Consider the following 12605-nt stretch of genomic DNA (forward strand, 5'->3'; position numbering starts at 1 on the left):
GATTGAAATGCGAAGGATATGCCTACATTTTGTTATAGAAACAAAAAGAATAATGATTTTGTTCGTTTGGATTAAGTTATTAACGAAAGAGAGAGTCGACGAAGAGAAATCGATCAAGTTAGTTAGGCCCTTATGAAAAATCATTGTCGAAATGTAAATACAAATTCAGGCCAAACATGTCTAAAGGTCCTATCTGCAGAAGAGAGGCTCTCTTTGGTATCCCTGTCTTTCGTTAATATATCAGCTGTTTATTTGTTTTATGATTGTCGCCTTGCATTGAACGATGGTCAAAACAATCATCTTTTGATTTATACTGTAAAAATAGTTGAAAAGTGTACCATTACATGAGCATGAGCATGAGCATATATGACCGCACAATTCGTATGGGAGCTCGCTTTGCTTGGAGTAGTGACATGTTTTGCACAAAACGCACAAAACACGGATCTCACGCACACGAAGTATCTTCTTCCACACCTTTATTAGGCTCTCATATTTGAGGTCTCATTGGTGAGTGACTGTGCATCACACGCTAAGGTCAGTTTACCTATTTTCCTAAAATATGGGTAAATTTTACTCAAATTTGCGTGAACTTTACGCAAATATGGGTAAATAAAACTCAAATTTTGGAAAAGTGCTCATTCCCATTTATGGGTAATATTTACCCATGTTTGGGTTACAATTACTCATATTTAGGTACACATTACCCATATTTGAGTCTTGTTTACCTATATTTGAGTATCATTTACGCATATTTGCGGTTGTGCACTTTTTGGAAAAAAGGTAAACTGACCTTAGCGTGCAGTGCACCTTTGTTTTGTGTGCCAGCGTGCCAGTGATTGATTTTACTTTTGAATTTGTTTATTTATTATTCTCATTTATACCTAAAAATACGTTTTATACAGTTATTCTAAAACTGTTTTAAATTCATAAATACCGACATTCGTAACTGATAAAATGGTATGTTTCTTTCAAGTATCCCGTAATATAGATTGTTGATTATACTCAATTCAACTTTCAGTCCGTCACACTGCACACCGATGTTGGAGACATCAAGCTGGAACTGTTCTGTGAGGATTGTCCCAAGAATTGCGAGAATTTCCTCGCCCTGTGCGCTAGCGATTATTACAATGGGTGCATTTTCCACCGCAACATCAAAGGTTTCATCGTACAAACGGGAGATCCCAGCGGAACCGGTAAGGGTGGTCAGTCGATTTGGGGCCGCAAGTACGAGGATGAATTCAAAGAAAGCTTAAAGCACAACGAACGGGGCATGGTGTCGATGGCCAACAATGGCCCCAACACCAATGCCAGCCAGTTCTTTATCACGTATGCCGCGCAACCGGCGTTGGATCTGAAGTACACACTCTTTGGGAAGTAAGTTGGAATGTGGGAGCGAAACTTGGGGCGCACGTTAATCGGGGAAGTTTGTTTCATTTTAGAGTTATCGACGGATTTGAAGCACTGGATGAATTAGAGAAATTAACGGTCAACCCCAAAACTTATCGGCCAGTAGTAGAGAAGAAAATAAATAGCGTCACAATTCACGCCAATCCACTAGCGGGATGAAGCAACAAACTTTTCCATTGGAATTAAAAATCCGAAATGATTCCAAGAATCTCAGATGTTTGATGTTGAAGAACATAATAAAGCCATGTGGTTTTTCAGATCTGTGCTCTGCGGAATTCACGCTGAGACCGCCCCACTATGTATTTACACCCACCTTGTCTTTAAAAATATTTGAGGCACTGACTTCCTGAAAGACCTTGCTAAAAAGTTAAGAAATGCGTTTGGTTGTTCAAATTAATGGGCCCTCCATTTGTATTTACAAAGTTATGATGCTCCATCCTTAGGTGACCCATCTTGCCCCACCCCACCCTACATCAAACCTTGATGATGGTGATACGACTAAGCAAATTTTTATTCCGGATGTGCTACTTGATGGCGGGTTTGTGGACTTCTGTAGATCAGTTTCTGATCACAGACAAGCAGACATATCACTTGAAACAAAGTACGATTAAAATCATCGTCACAAAAGTATAAGGGGCTGTCCATAAACCACGTGGTCATGAGGGGGGGTTCGGCCAAAGACCATTTTGTATGGACGAATAAAAAATTTTGTATGGACTAATGACCACGCGGGAGGGGGGGGGGGGTGTTGAGAAGTCCCAAAAAAATGACCACGTGGTTTATGGACAGCCCCTAATCGCCCAATGCTAATTGCGCTGTGTTTCACAAACCCACTGAGTAGATGGCAGTAGTGAGCAAACGTCAAACAGGAGCAAAAACGCCATGAGCGAGATATATGTGAACTACTGAATATTAGAATAGCCCGTTAAAAAGGGAAACGATGGGAAGCGGGTTGAGTGAGACGTCTGTTTGTCTGTGATTTGAGCTTACTTATGCTTAGTTTTTTCCTGTGCCGTATTCGTCAATGGTATGGTCCACTGCACGAATTTTTGCTGGCCTGCTTACTCTCACACGATATTTGACGTTTGAGCGGTGTCGGCACCGCTCAAACGTCAAGTTTGTTAGAGATACTATAATTATAGCAGGCGTTCAGACCGAACGCCAATCGTAGTAGCCTAGATTTAAATTCAAATAAAAAATTTTCACTTCTGTTTCTACCACTGCACAGAGTAGTTCGTTTTACTGCCTACCTACTCCAATAGGTTATTGGCCCAAGTATTTTTTCAAAAGAAGATTCCAGAAGCAGTTAAGAAAATGTCTCTCGGAGCTGGTGACCACCGGGCGGAACGGGTTCCGCAAGCCCCGCAACAGATCCAGAACCTTTCAAGCCTTCCCCCCATCGAGCGGCTGAGCGGCCGCGAAAATTGGCCCACGTGGAAGTTTGCGGTGGAAACGTATCTGGAGCTGGAGGAGCTGTGGGAAGCAGTCAAGCCGATTCCCGACGTGGATGGGACGCTACCGGCGGTCGACGAGAGGAAATGCAGAAGAGCACGTGCGAAGATTATTCTCCTGTTGGATCCCATCAACTACGTGCACGTGAAGGACGCGAAAACGGCCCGTGAAGTTTGGGCGAAGCTTGAGGCAGCGTTCGAAGACACCGGCCTGACGCGCCGGGTGGCGTTACTCAGGAAGCTCATCACGACGACGCTTTCGGCGTGCGGCAACGTGGACACGTATGTAACGGAAATCATTTCCACCGCTCATAACCTTCGAGGCGTTGGTTTCGAAATTTCCGAGGAGTGGATTGGTTCCCTTCTACTGGCTGGCCTTCCGGAGGAGTACAAGCCAATGATAATGGCGCTGGAAAATTCCGGCACCCCTATCACCGGCGACAGCATCAAGACGAAGCTGCTCCAGGAAGTGCAATTCTCATCGGACAAGACGGCGTTCGTTGGGAGGAAACCATTTCCAGCGAAACCGAAGCAAGGCGTACCCGAAACCCGGTCAGCTGCGCAGTCAAAAGGTCCGAAATGCAAACGTTGCCACAAGTACGGGCACATTGCGAGGGAATGCCAGGTAAGAAGCGAGACAAGGAAAGGATCGGCATTTTGCACGGTGCTGAACACAACTGGTTGCCATAGCAACGACGGTTGGGTTTTCGATTCGGGCGCATCGGACCACTTCACCATGAATCGCAGTATGCTGGTCGACCCAAGGCCAGCGAGCGGCGTTGTCATGGCAGCGGATAAAGGTGTGATGGAGATTGCTGCGACCGGCACCGTCAAGCTTTTTCCGAAATGTTGCCCGGAAAATCCACCGATAGACGTGCACAACGTCAAGTTCATCCCAACGATGTCGAACAATTTGCTGTCGGTGAGCCAAATCGTACGACGAGGTCACGTGGTGCAATTTTGCAATCGTGGCGTGAAGGTAATCGACCCCGCTGGTGACGTCATCGCAACCGGTACCCACGATGTGACGAATGGCCTATTTCGTTTCGAAGAGTCCGAGGAGCAAACCGCTCTGTCGCTCGCAGCTACGCCAGTCAACTTGGACGTCTGGCATCGGAGAATGGGACACCTCAACGTCCGAAGTCTGAAGCTTCTGAAGAACGGTCTTGCATCCGGGATCGAATTCAAGGAGTCAGCGATGGAAAACTGCACGGTGTGCGCCATGGGTAAGCAAACTCGGCTCCCATTTTCAAGCGGCGGTCATCGTGCCACCGGCGTATTGGAGCTTGTCCACACGGACATTTGCGGACCCATGGAGGAAACCTCGTTAGGTGGAAGTCGGTACTACGTGTCGTTTGTGGACGATTGGACGCGGCGCATATTCGTCTACTTCCTGGAGACGAAATCCGAAGCTGAGGTGCTACACGCATTCGACCAGTTTCGCGCCCTAGCGGAAAAGCAAACCGGAGCCAAGCTGAAGGTCATCAGGAGCGATAACGGTAAGGAATACTGTAATAAATCGTTTCAGAAGCGCCTTGCCGAGGCTGGCATCATCCACCAAAAGTCAACCGAGTACACACCGGAGCAAAATGGGTTGGCCGAGCGTGTCAATCGAACCGTCGTCGAGCGTGCAAGGTGCATGCTATTCGAGGCGAAACTACCGAAGTCCTTCTGGGCGGAAGCGGTGGCAGCTGCGACGTACGTGATCAATCGGTCCCCTACCAAAGGTCACGAATTGACACCAGAGGAAGCCTGGAGCGGAAGGAAGCCCGATCTTTCCCATGTAAGAGTTTTCGGCACGAAGACGATGGCACACGTTCCCAAGCAAAAGCGGAAGAAGTGGGACGCGAAATCGAAGGAGTGCATCCTGGTCGGTTTCGACAAGCTGACCAAAGCCTACCGCCTTTACGACCCAGTGAAGAAGGACGTCTTCAAGAGCCGTGACGTAGTGTTCATGGACGAACTGTCTCAATCCGGGACGCGGGCGCAACCAGTCGCCATGGAGAGCAAGCCAACTCGAGTGCGGACGTTCGTTAATTTGGACTTCGACGTCAGTCCGATAGAAGCGAATCCACCGGCTGAACCACCGCGGCCTACAGTTGAAGAAACTCCCGATGACGAGGCATCTGGATCCGATGAAGATTTCTATTCGCAAGCAGAATCAAGCGCAGGCGAATATTCAGATGGTGCTGAGGGTGACGTGACAATTACGGCGCTCCCACCGCGACAATCTTCATATCCACCGGAGTCACAGGTGTTGAGGCGCAGCGGTCGGGAGCGCGCAATTCCAGGCAAGTACAAAGATTATGTATTTCCGAACAAAGGCTATCCGTTTCCCCCTCCTACAGGACAGTCTGACCAAGCCGGTCGGAGCGGTCTGCAACAAGGACTGAAGGCCAGCAAACATCCGGCGAGGAAGTCGGGTGATCCCCAAACGCGAACGGAGGCGCTGCGAAGCGGCGACGCGTCTCTATGGCAATCTGCCATGGACGAGGAGTTTCGGGCGCTGATCGACAACGGCACGTGGGAGTTGGTGCAGCTTCCGGCTGACAAGAAGGCTGTCGGCTGCAAATGGCTCTTCAAAACTAGTAATCCTACATTATAGAGATCTGCGGAGGCGGCCATTGTAAGCCAATCGTGCAGAAAGAACAGTCAAAGTGTGAGCCAAATGAACAGGCTGATCGTTCATAAGAAGGCGTCGATTGAACGGTATTGCAATCCGAACTAAATAAATTAAAATTATTTATTTTTAATATCGAGAAATTGACGGTATATGTAAGTTTAGTAAAAAGATAGAATTTAATTAATTCTGCTTTCAAAAGCTCAAGCTTATGACGAAACTTTTGTTGCTGCACTTCTCGAAAAAACTTTCATTGCTGCTTCTTGCTTTAGTTCTGCCGATATGTTTAGCTTAACACTTTGCAATAAATTTCAGATTTCATCGATTGCTCCGCTATTTTTTTCAAAATTTTGAAAAAAAAAATTCTATCATAATTAGAAAATGTAAACAAAACAACTTGAACCACTACGAAGTCACGCACAAAGTTTGAACATCTAGCTTTGCAGCAAGTGTTGGCAGCTGATGCAAACAAAATGAACAGCGTTGCCGAATCGACATATGTAACTTCCGCTTATCTCTATAGTGCCATTTACACTTATCAATAAGTTGATTCAACCAAGAGGTTCAATCTTTCCTTCAACTTCATCAAGAAACATAATTTGATGGAAATATTGCTAAGTGTATTGCATGCATTTTTATTGAGGAAAACATGGATGATAATGTTGAATCTTGATGTAAATACTGACCAACCTGCAAAAGCGAGGATTGAGGCTGGTGATCATATCCTCAATATTTCCCCTCCGAAAGATTGATCCAACCACCGCTTTCATCCAGTTTGACCAAACCATCAAGATCATCCAAGTCCGTCAAACTTTCCCCTTGAGTTGTTTTATTCGATCAATCCAGCAGGGTAAAAGAGTCAGCAGATTGAGCGAAGACCATTCCATCAGTGAGGAAGAGATAGCAATTCACCAACATTCAGCGCGTGGTTTACGGTGTTCATGGTGGCCAGCTCAATTGAATTTTATGGAATGCTTTGGAAGCAAATTTTTAGAAATAAATAGAGTGTCACGTTTTTGCATTGTAAATAAAATAAAGACTTGATCATTATAAAAGTGCAAATTTCGATATTTCACTTGCTTATTCAATTCCATTAATGATTATGAAAAAATAATGTTTTGATAATTTTGGTTATTTACCACGTCATATTCGATTTTTTGTAAGCATTCATAAACTCTTATTTATTGAACCCAATCTCTCGGATAAGTATGATAAATTGGTAAATAGTGGATCTATTTACTAATTCATCATTTTTCCTAATTTCTTGAGAAGGTTGATGTTTTTTTAATTTCTAACACAAGTTATGAACTTCTACCGGTGAACCAAAATACTTCATACAAAATGGAGCTTAAACAATAAGTATTAACAGTTAGGTTCGAACTTCAACATGTAAATTTGGAAATCACTCAAAGGGGCTTTTCCCTCTTACAAAATTTAAAGTTAAAAATAAATGAATAAATAAATAAATAATAATTAGGTTCGAACAAGTTTTGATTTATGCTAATGTCATAGTAAATATGTAAAGCAGTAGAGGTTTGGAAAACAAAGGCTGATAAGAGGTTATTGCCATATTGATTTGTTTGTTTCGACTATAATTGAAAATGTTTGCTTTATCCGTTATTAACAGGTTTATCTATAGCTAGATTGATTACTGAACTATGATTAAATTATATGCCTTGAGAGTGACTTTGTGTATTATTGGCAGTGCTTCTCTCTTTGCCATAAGAATTTTTTGTCGTCCAAATATCTTGAAACTTAGTTTGATTGGCAAAGATGTAACGCCAACTTTCAGTTTATCAGACTTTAGATAACACCCCATGACGAAAAGAACAAAGCTGTCGAAAATATACTGAGTTTTCTAGCATTTTATACTAAAGGCACTAGAAAATCGCATATACGTTAGTGGAAATTAAAGATGTGATATAAAACATAATGAACCAATATTAAATATTAAACATTATTCCTAAATAATCTTATGAAAATTTACGATGCGCAACTTGTGCTTGAAAATGTTTATTTGGCAGCGCTTTCTTGTTTCCTTTATTTCACCATTCCATCAATTATTTCTTTCTCAAGGATTATTGATGAAATCACGAGGATCAAACCAAGTATCAATCCAATATCTTCGACATTACCCCTTTCCAGAGAGATAGATCAAGCCGAGGCTCGAGCAGAGAGAAAATCTCCCGGCAGTATGAGAGAAGTTAATGCATAAAGAGAAAAAAAACAAGTATCCGTGCATGCTTATCATACGTGCACAGCTAGCAAAGCAAAGCCTTTTATTGAATCAATGCGTCGTCGGTGGGTGTGCGGTTGATTTTCAGTCCTACCAATCCCAAAGCCAATAATGCGGAAGATAATGTATGCAATGCATTTCTGTCACATTTTTATCTATGTTTTTTAATGAATTTTCTATTCATATTAATTTTTCTTCTAACCATTTTTACATAATCAAACATTTTACATATTTTTTTATTACGAAAAGTTTTTGGACAGCCCATGGGATGGGACTCGAAACACCTTCAGTGCCGTCACAGACAAACAGACATACTACTCAAATCACAATCATCGCACGATTTAACGGTCATTTTGAAAATAAAGTGTGGTTCGGACTGTGCTCGCATCTGTCATGGTGGCGTTGCTGTGCCTACATCACCTCTCAATTTTGAAGAGAAATGAACGCGACGCCGATCAATGTTTACATAAAATGACTCAATCGTGAACCTTCATTTATGTTTTATGAATGGATGACGGCACGGGGGAATCATCACCTGCAAAATTGTTACATCGAGGCGAGGGAAACAACACCTGCAAATGAATGCTTCGGATTGACCATTATAGAGGGTGCTAGTGAGATGCCAAACGATGTTTTTGAAGCAATTTTCTTCTAAGTAATATGTCTGTTTGTCTGTGGTGCCGTCTTGCTGAATTACCTTTATATTTCGACATTACACAAAATTACTACTGAAGGGTGTTATTTGTCAGAAGGGGGTATTTCTAATTTATAGGTAACGCAGCTAAGCATGTTACCACCATAATGTGCAAATTATTAATTAACTGGTGTTAGAGACCGCCAGTGCACCAGTAATTTTTGGCAAAGTTCGGTGGGACACGAACCGAGTTAGAAGATTGCACAAAAAATGTTGTGAACTGTTTATAATCACTAATGCATTGTAATAGTTGGGTTCATTACATTTACCTCTGCATAAATTACTTTACATAAACTTTGCATAAATTTACTACATTACTTCTGCATAAATTGTTTTTTTTTGTTCGATGATTTATTACATCTGAATTCAGTTTTTTTGTATAATATATTTCAATAGCTGTTTATTTAAATTTTAAAAAATACGGCAACACGGCAGAATGCTCTGCAATGATGATGCTCTCGTTCACGCGCTGCTGCATTGAAAGAATGATAGGTTGATCTGGAGGGGAAATATTGAACCAATCAATTGATCCATGGAATAATTTGACCCAAGGTTTGAACAATCTTCGAGAGGATTGATGTAACAATTTTGAAGGTGGGGAAATATTGTAGAGAAAATTGAAGAAAAATGCGCTATGGAGGGGAAATATTGCTGTGTGGTTGATCAAACGGAAGATAGGAGAAAAGTTGAATGATTGATGTCAATCTATTTTTGAACAATATTATACATTCAATGCATCCATAAAACGGCCAACTATTGATCAATATATGCACCGTGTGACTGGCGCTTATGTAGAGGATTTCTATTCAAAACCAAGCAGGACGAGAACGGCAACGTAGTACGTCACAAAGCGAGGATCGTCGCTCAAGGCTTTTCGCAGCGCTACGGGACGGACTACGACGAAGTCTTCGCACCGGTGGCAAAGCAGACGACGTTTCGGACACAGCTGACCGTTGCCAGCCGGAAAGGGTCCATCGTAAGGCACGTCGACGTCAAAACGGCGTATTTGAACGGTGTGCTTGAAGAAACCGTGTACATGCGCCAACCCGAAGGATACCACGTCGGGGACGAGAGGACGGTTTGCCGATTGAGGAGGAGTTTGTATGGCCTGAAACAGTCAGCGCGCGTATGGAACCGTAAAGTGGATGCTGTTTTCAAGTCCATGGGATTCCAGCCGACCGAATCGGATCCGTGTTTGTACGTGCGGCGTACTAATGGTTCGGTAGCGTATATTCTAATATACGTCGATGACATGATCATCGTAACGCAGACGGCGAAGGAATTCCAGTCCATCTTGAAGATGCTTCAACAACAGTTTTCCGTAGCGGACCTCGGAGACATCAGTCACTTTCTTGGCGTACAAGTCGAGAGAAGCGCATCCGGGTTCAAGCTCAACCAGGAATCGTATATCCACGCGATAGTTGAACGGTTTGGCATGGAGCAGGCGAAACCCTCGAAGGTGCCGCTCGATCCGAGCTACCTACAGAAGAAGGAGGAGATGGATCAGCTGCCGAACAACCACGACTACATGAGCTTGATTGGTGGTCTCCTGTATGTAGCTGTACACACGCGGCCCGACATTTCCGTAAGCGTGTCCATTCTGGCGCAAAAATCCAGCTGCCCAAATGCGCAAGACTGGGCCGAGGCCAAGAGGATTCTGCGCTACTTGAATGCCACCAGCAACCATAAGCTGCAGCTCGGAGCCTCCAGTGAAGGTTTGCAAATGTTCGTTGACGCAGACTGGGCCGGTAATGCTCGCGATAGGAAATCGAATTCCGGCATGATTCTTCGGTTCGGCGGAGGACCAATCTCGTGGTGCTCAAGAAAGCAAACGTGCGTTGCGTTGAGTTCGACCGAAGCTGAGTTCGTGGCACTCGCTGAAGGGTGTCAAGAGTTAGTCTGGACCAAACGGCTGCTGGAGGAGATCGGTGAAGCAACGAAGGAATCGGTCCCCGTGTTCGAGGACAACCAAAGTTGCATCAAACTGGTCGAAAGTGATCGCATCGAAAGACGTAGCAAGCACATCGACACAAAGTTCTTCTTTGTACGGGACCTGCAAGAAAAAGGTGAAATTAGACTGCAGTACTGTCCGACGGAATCAATGTTGGCCGATTTGATGACGAAGCCACTGCAACGGGTTCGTCTGGAGCGATTACGATTGGCAATAGGAATCCGTCCGGATCTGCCCGAGGAGGAGTGTTAGAGATACTATAATTATAGCAGGCGTTCAGACCGAACGCCAATCGTAGTAGCCTAGATTTAAATTCAAATAAAAAATTTTCACTTCTGTTTCTACCACTGCACAGAGTAGTTCGTTTTACTGCCTACCTACTCCAATAAAGTTTCGTGTGAGAGGAAGCAGGCCAGCAAAAATTCGTGCAGAGGACCATGGTATGGCTTTCAATTGATGTAAAAATTTTGAAAACCGGTGGTTGCCATCATAGTAAAAAAAATGTTTTGGTATAAAAATCCAAGATGGCGGCCAAAATCAATATGGCCGACCCAACTTTTTACAATTGTAAATACCTAGTAGCTCTATTATCAATGATGATGGGTAAATTAATGTCGTTTTCGTTTTTGCGGTGGTGTTACACCGGTGCAGCACTTTTGCACCGAAAATGTTCATTGTTGATTTTCGTGCTGCACCGGTGTAGCACTTTTTCTGCACCGCTCAAGATAGTGCAGCACTCAGAAAATCGGGAGTGTAGCAGGTGTACACCGCGTTAACCAATCAGCGTTCGCAAAATTGTAAATATTTTGGTTTTTATTCACACACACCAATGCAACTGCGCCGAAAACGTTCGTTTTTGTGGTGGAAAGTGTAGCACGAAGCGGTGTAGCACCGCCGCAAAAACGAAAACGACATAAGTAAATTAACTAATCAACATTTCTGTCCCATTCCGCTGATCGTTAGGACTCATTGACTACCATCCCCAATAAACAAAAAAAATCGTACGATAAAAAGTATATCTGGCTCCCAAGGTTACTTTTGTAACGCATTAAACGTCTCTAACAGCAGTCAGCAGCTACCCAAGGATGTGTAATCGACTAAACTATGCTATATTGTCGGATTTCGGACCAATAAGCTGCAACTTTTGCTCGCCACAGAACATTTATACAACTCAATAAAATTGATAAAAAAACTTACCCTAACTTCAAAATATACACAGCTTAAAAATTATTACTTTTCAAGTAATAACCTCCATCCGATCCTTGATAAATTACGTTCCCGGAAACCGCTACATTCGAATTTGATGGTTGGATTGCTGAAAAAATTAAACACACCTTTAAAACATGTTCTAGTTACTAACAAAGCATATGTGATCAAACATTGCCCAAGTCTACATCTTTCACAACTCACAGCGAAAGTCCTGATCGATCGTTTCGTATTGCTGCTGATGTTCCGGCGTCTGTTCGGGACTGGACCTCTCGGCTTTAATGCTCTGAAAAAGGTGCAATTTTATTTGATAAACCATATAAACTGTGGAACAGTGAATCTTACATCTCGATACTTGGTGAGGTACAGCTTCAAAGGTTCGCAGTAGTTATCGAAGCCCAAGGTGTACATGGCACACAGGATGTCCTCTCCATTGATGGTCTTCCGCTTCTCCAAGTGGCACCGTTCGCTGGCTTCCGAGGTAATGAACGAAATAAATTCCGAAACGCACTCCTGAACACATTCGCGAGCATCCTTGGCAATCTTTCCGTTGGAAGGGATTCCTTTCTTCATAATTTTGGTAATGTTGGCTATTGGGAGAAATCGATCCTGCTCACGAAGCGGGACGCCGACTTTATGCAGGTGTTCCGCCCCCGAGTCGTCGGAGTTTAGTCCATCTGTGAGAGATTCGTGAGGTGAGCCTCGACTGAGTCGTTCTGTATACGATATACTCACCAATTTCATCTTGCCCAAAATATGCACTTTGTAAACTTGACGACATATTACTCCGTAGACTTTTTAGTAGAGCGGAATTACAATATTTTATATTAAAATGAAACAATTTGGAGTTTTATTTTCAAAAAATTCAATTTGTTTTGATCCTTGAGACGCACTTTTGACAGCCAGCACGCAAGAAAAACAAACAGCACTCTTGAGTTACTACACGCAAAAAATAAGAGCCGGTAGTCGGCACAGACTTATTTACGATTCTCTAGTCGAGCAGCTCGAGCACTTCACTTCTCGCGCTTGACACTGACAGC

The 12605-nt window shown here is 43.4% G+C and overlaps 2 protein-coding genes across 2 annotated transcripts; one reads left to right on the forward strand and one right to left on the reverse strand.

The window, feature by feature from the left end:
* The first annotated feature begins 805 nt into the window (after nucleotides 1-805).
* LOC109400287 (peptidyl-prolyl cis-trans isomerase-like 3) lies at nucleotides 806-1719 on the forward strand. Its single transcript, XM_062848400.1, has 3 exons — nucleotides 806-957; nucleotides 1019-1374; nucleotides 1440-1719. Exons 1-3 carry the CDS (start codon nucleotides 955-957, stop codon nucleotides 1564-1566), a joined length of 486 nt encoding a protein of 161 aa, XP_062704384.1. The 5' UTR covers nucleotides 806-954; the 3' UTR covers nucleotides 1567-1719.
* Nucleotides 1720-11501: 9782 nt separating this feature from the next.
* Nucleotides 11502-12457, reverse strand: LOC134287872 (uncharacterized). The gene is made up of 4 exons (XM_062851004.1): nucleotides 12301-12457; nucleotides 11911-12242; nucleotides 11770-11851; nucleotides 11502-11674 (listed from the first exon to the last, which is right to left on the reverse strand). The coding sequence occupies exons 1-4, from the start codon at nucleotides 12344-12346 to the stop codon at nucleotides 11580-11582; spliced, it is 555 nt and encodes a 184-aa protein (XP_062706988.1). The 5' UTR covers nucleotides 12347-12457; the 3' UTR covers nucleotides 11502-11579.
* Nucleotides 12458-12605: the final 148 nt, after the last annotated feature.

This window comes from Aedes albopictus, chromosome 2 (genome assembly GCF_035046485.1).
Source record: "Aedes albopictus strain Foshan chromosome 2, AalbF5, whole genome shotgun sequence".
Taxonomy (NCBI): Eukaryota; Metazoa; Arthropoda; class Insecta; order Diptera; family Culicidae; genus Aedes; species Aedes albopictus.

What these genes read in the sequence shown, in the direction of transcription:
- LOC109400287 (XM_062848400.1), top strand. An exon ending in AAGTACACACTCTTTGGGAA is followed by an intron (nt 1,375 to 1,439) that starts GTAAGTTGGAAT and finishes GTTTCATTTTAG; the next exon opens with AGTTATCGACGGATTTGAAG.
- LOC134287872 (XM_062851004.1), bottom strand. Translation starts at nt 12,346, where the DNA reads ATGTCGTCAAGTTTACAAAGTGCATATTTTGGGCAAGATGAAATTG. An exon ending in TTTTGGGCAAGATGAAATTG is followed by an intron (nt 12,243 to 12,300) that starts GTGAGTATATCG and finishes AATCTCTCACAG; the next exon opens with ATGGACTAAACTCCGACGAC. An exon ending in GATCGATCAGGACTTTCGCT is followed by an intron (nt 11,675 to 11,769) that starts GTGAGTTGTGAA and finishes TAATTTTTTCAG; the next exon opens with CAATCCAACCATCAAATTCG.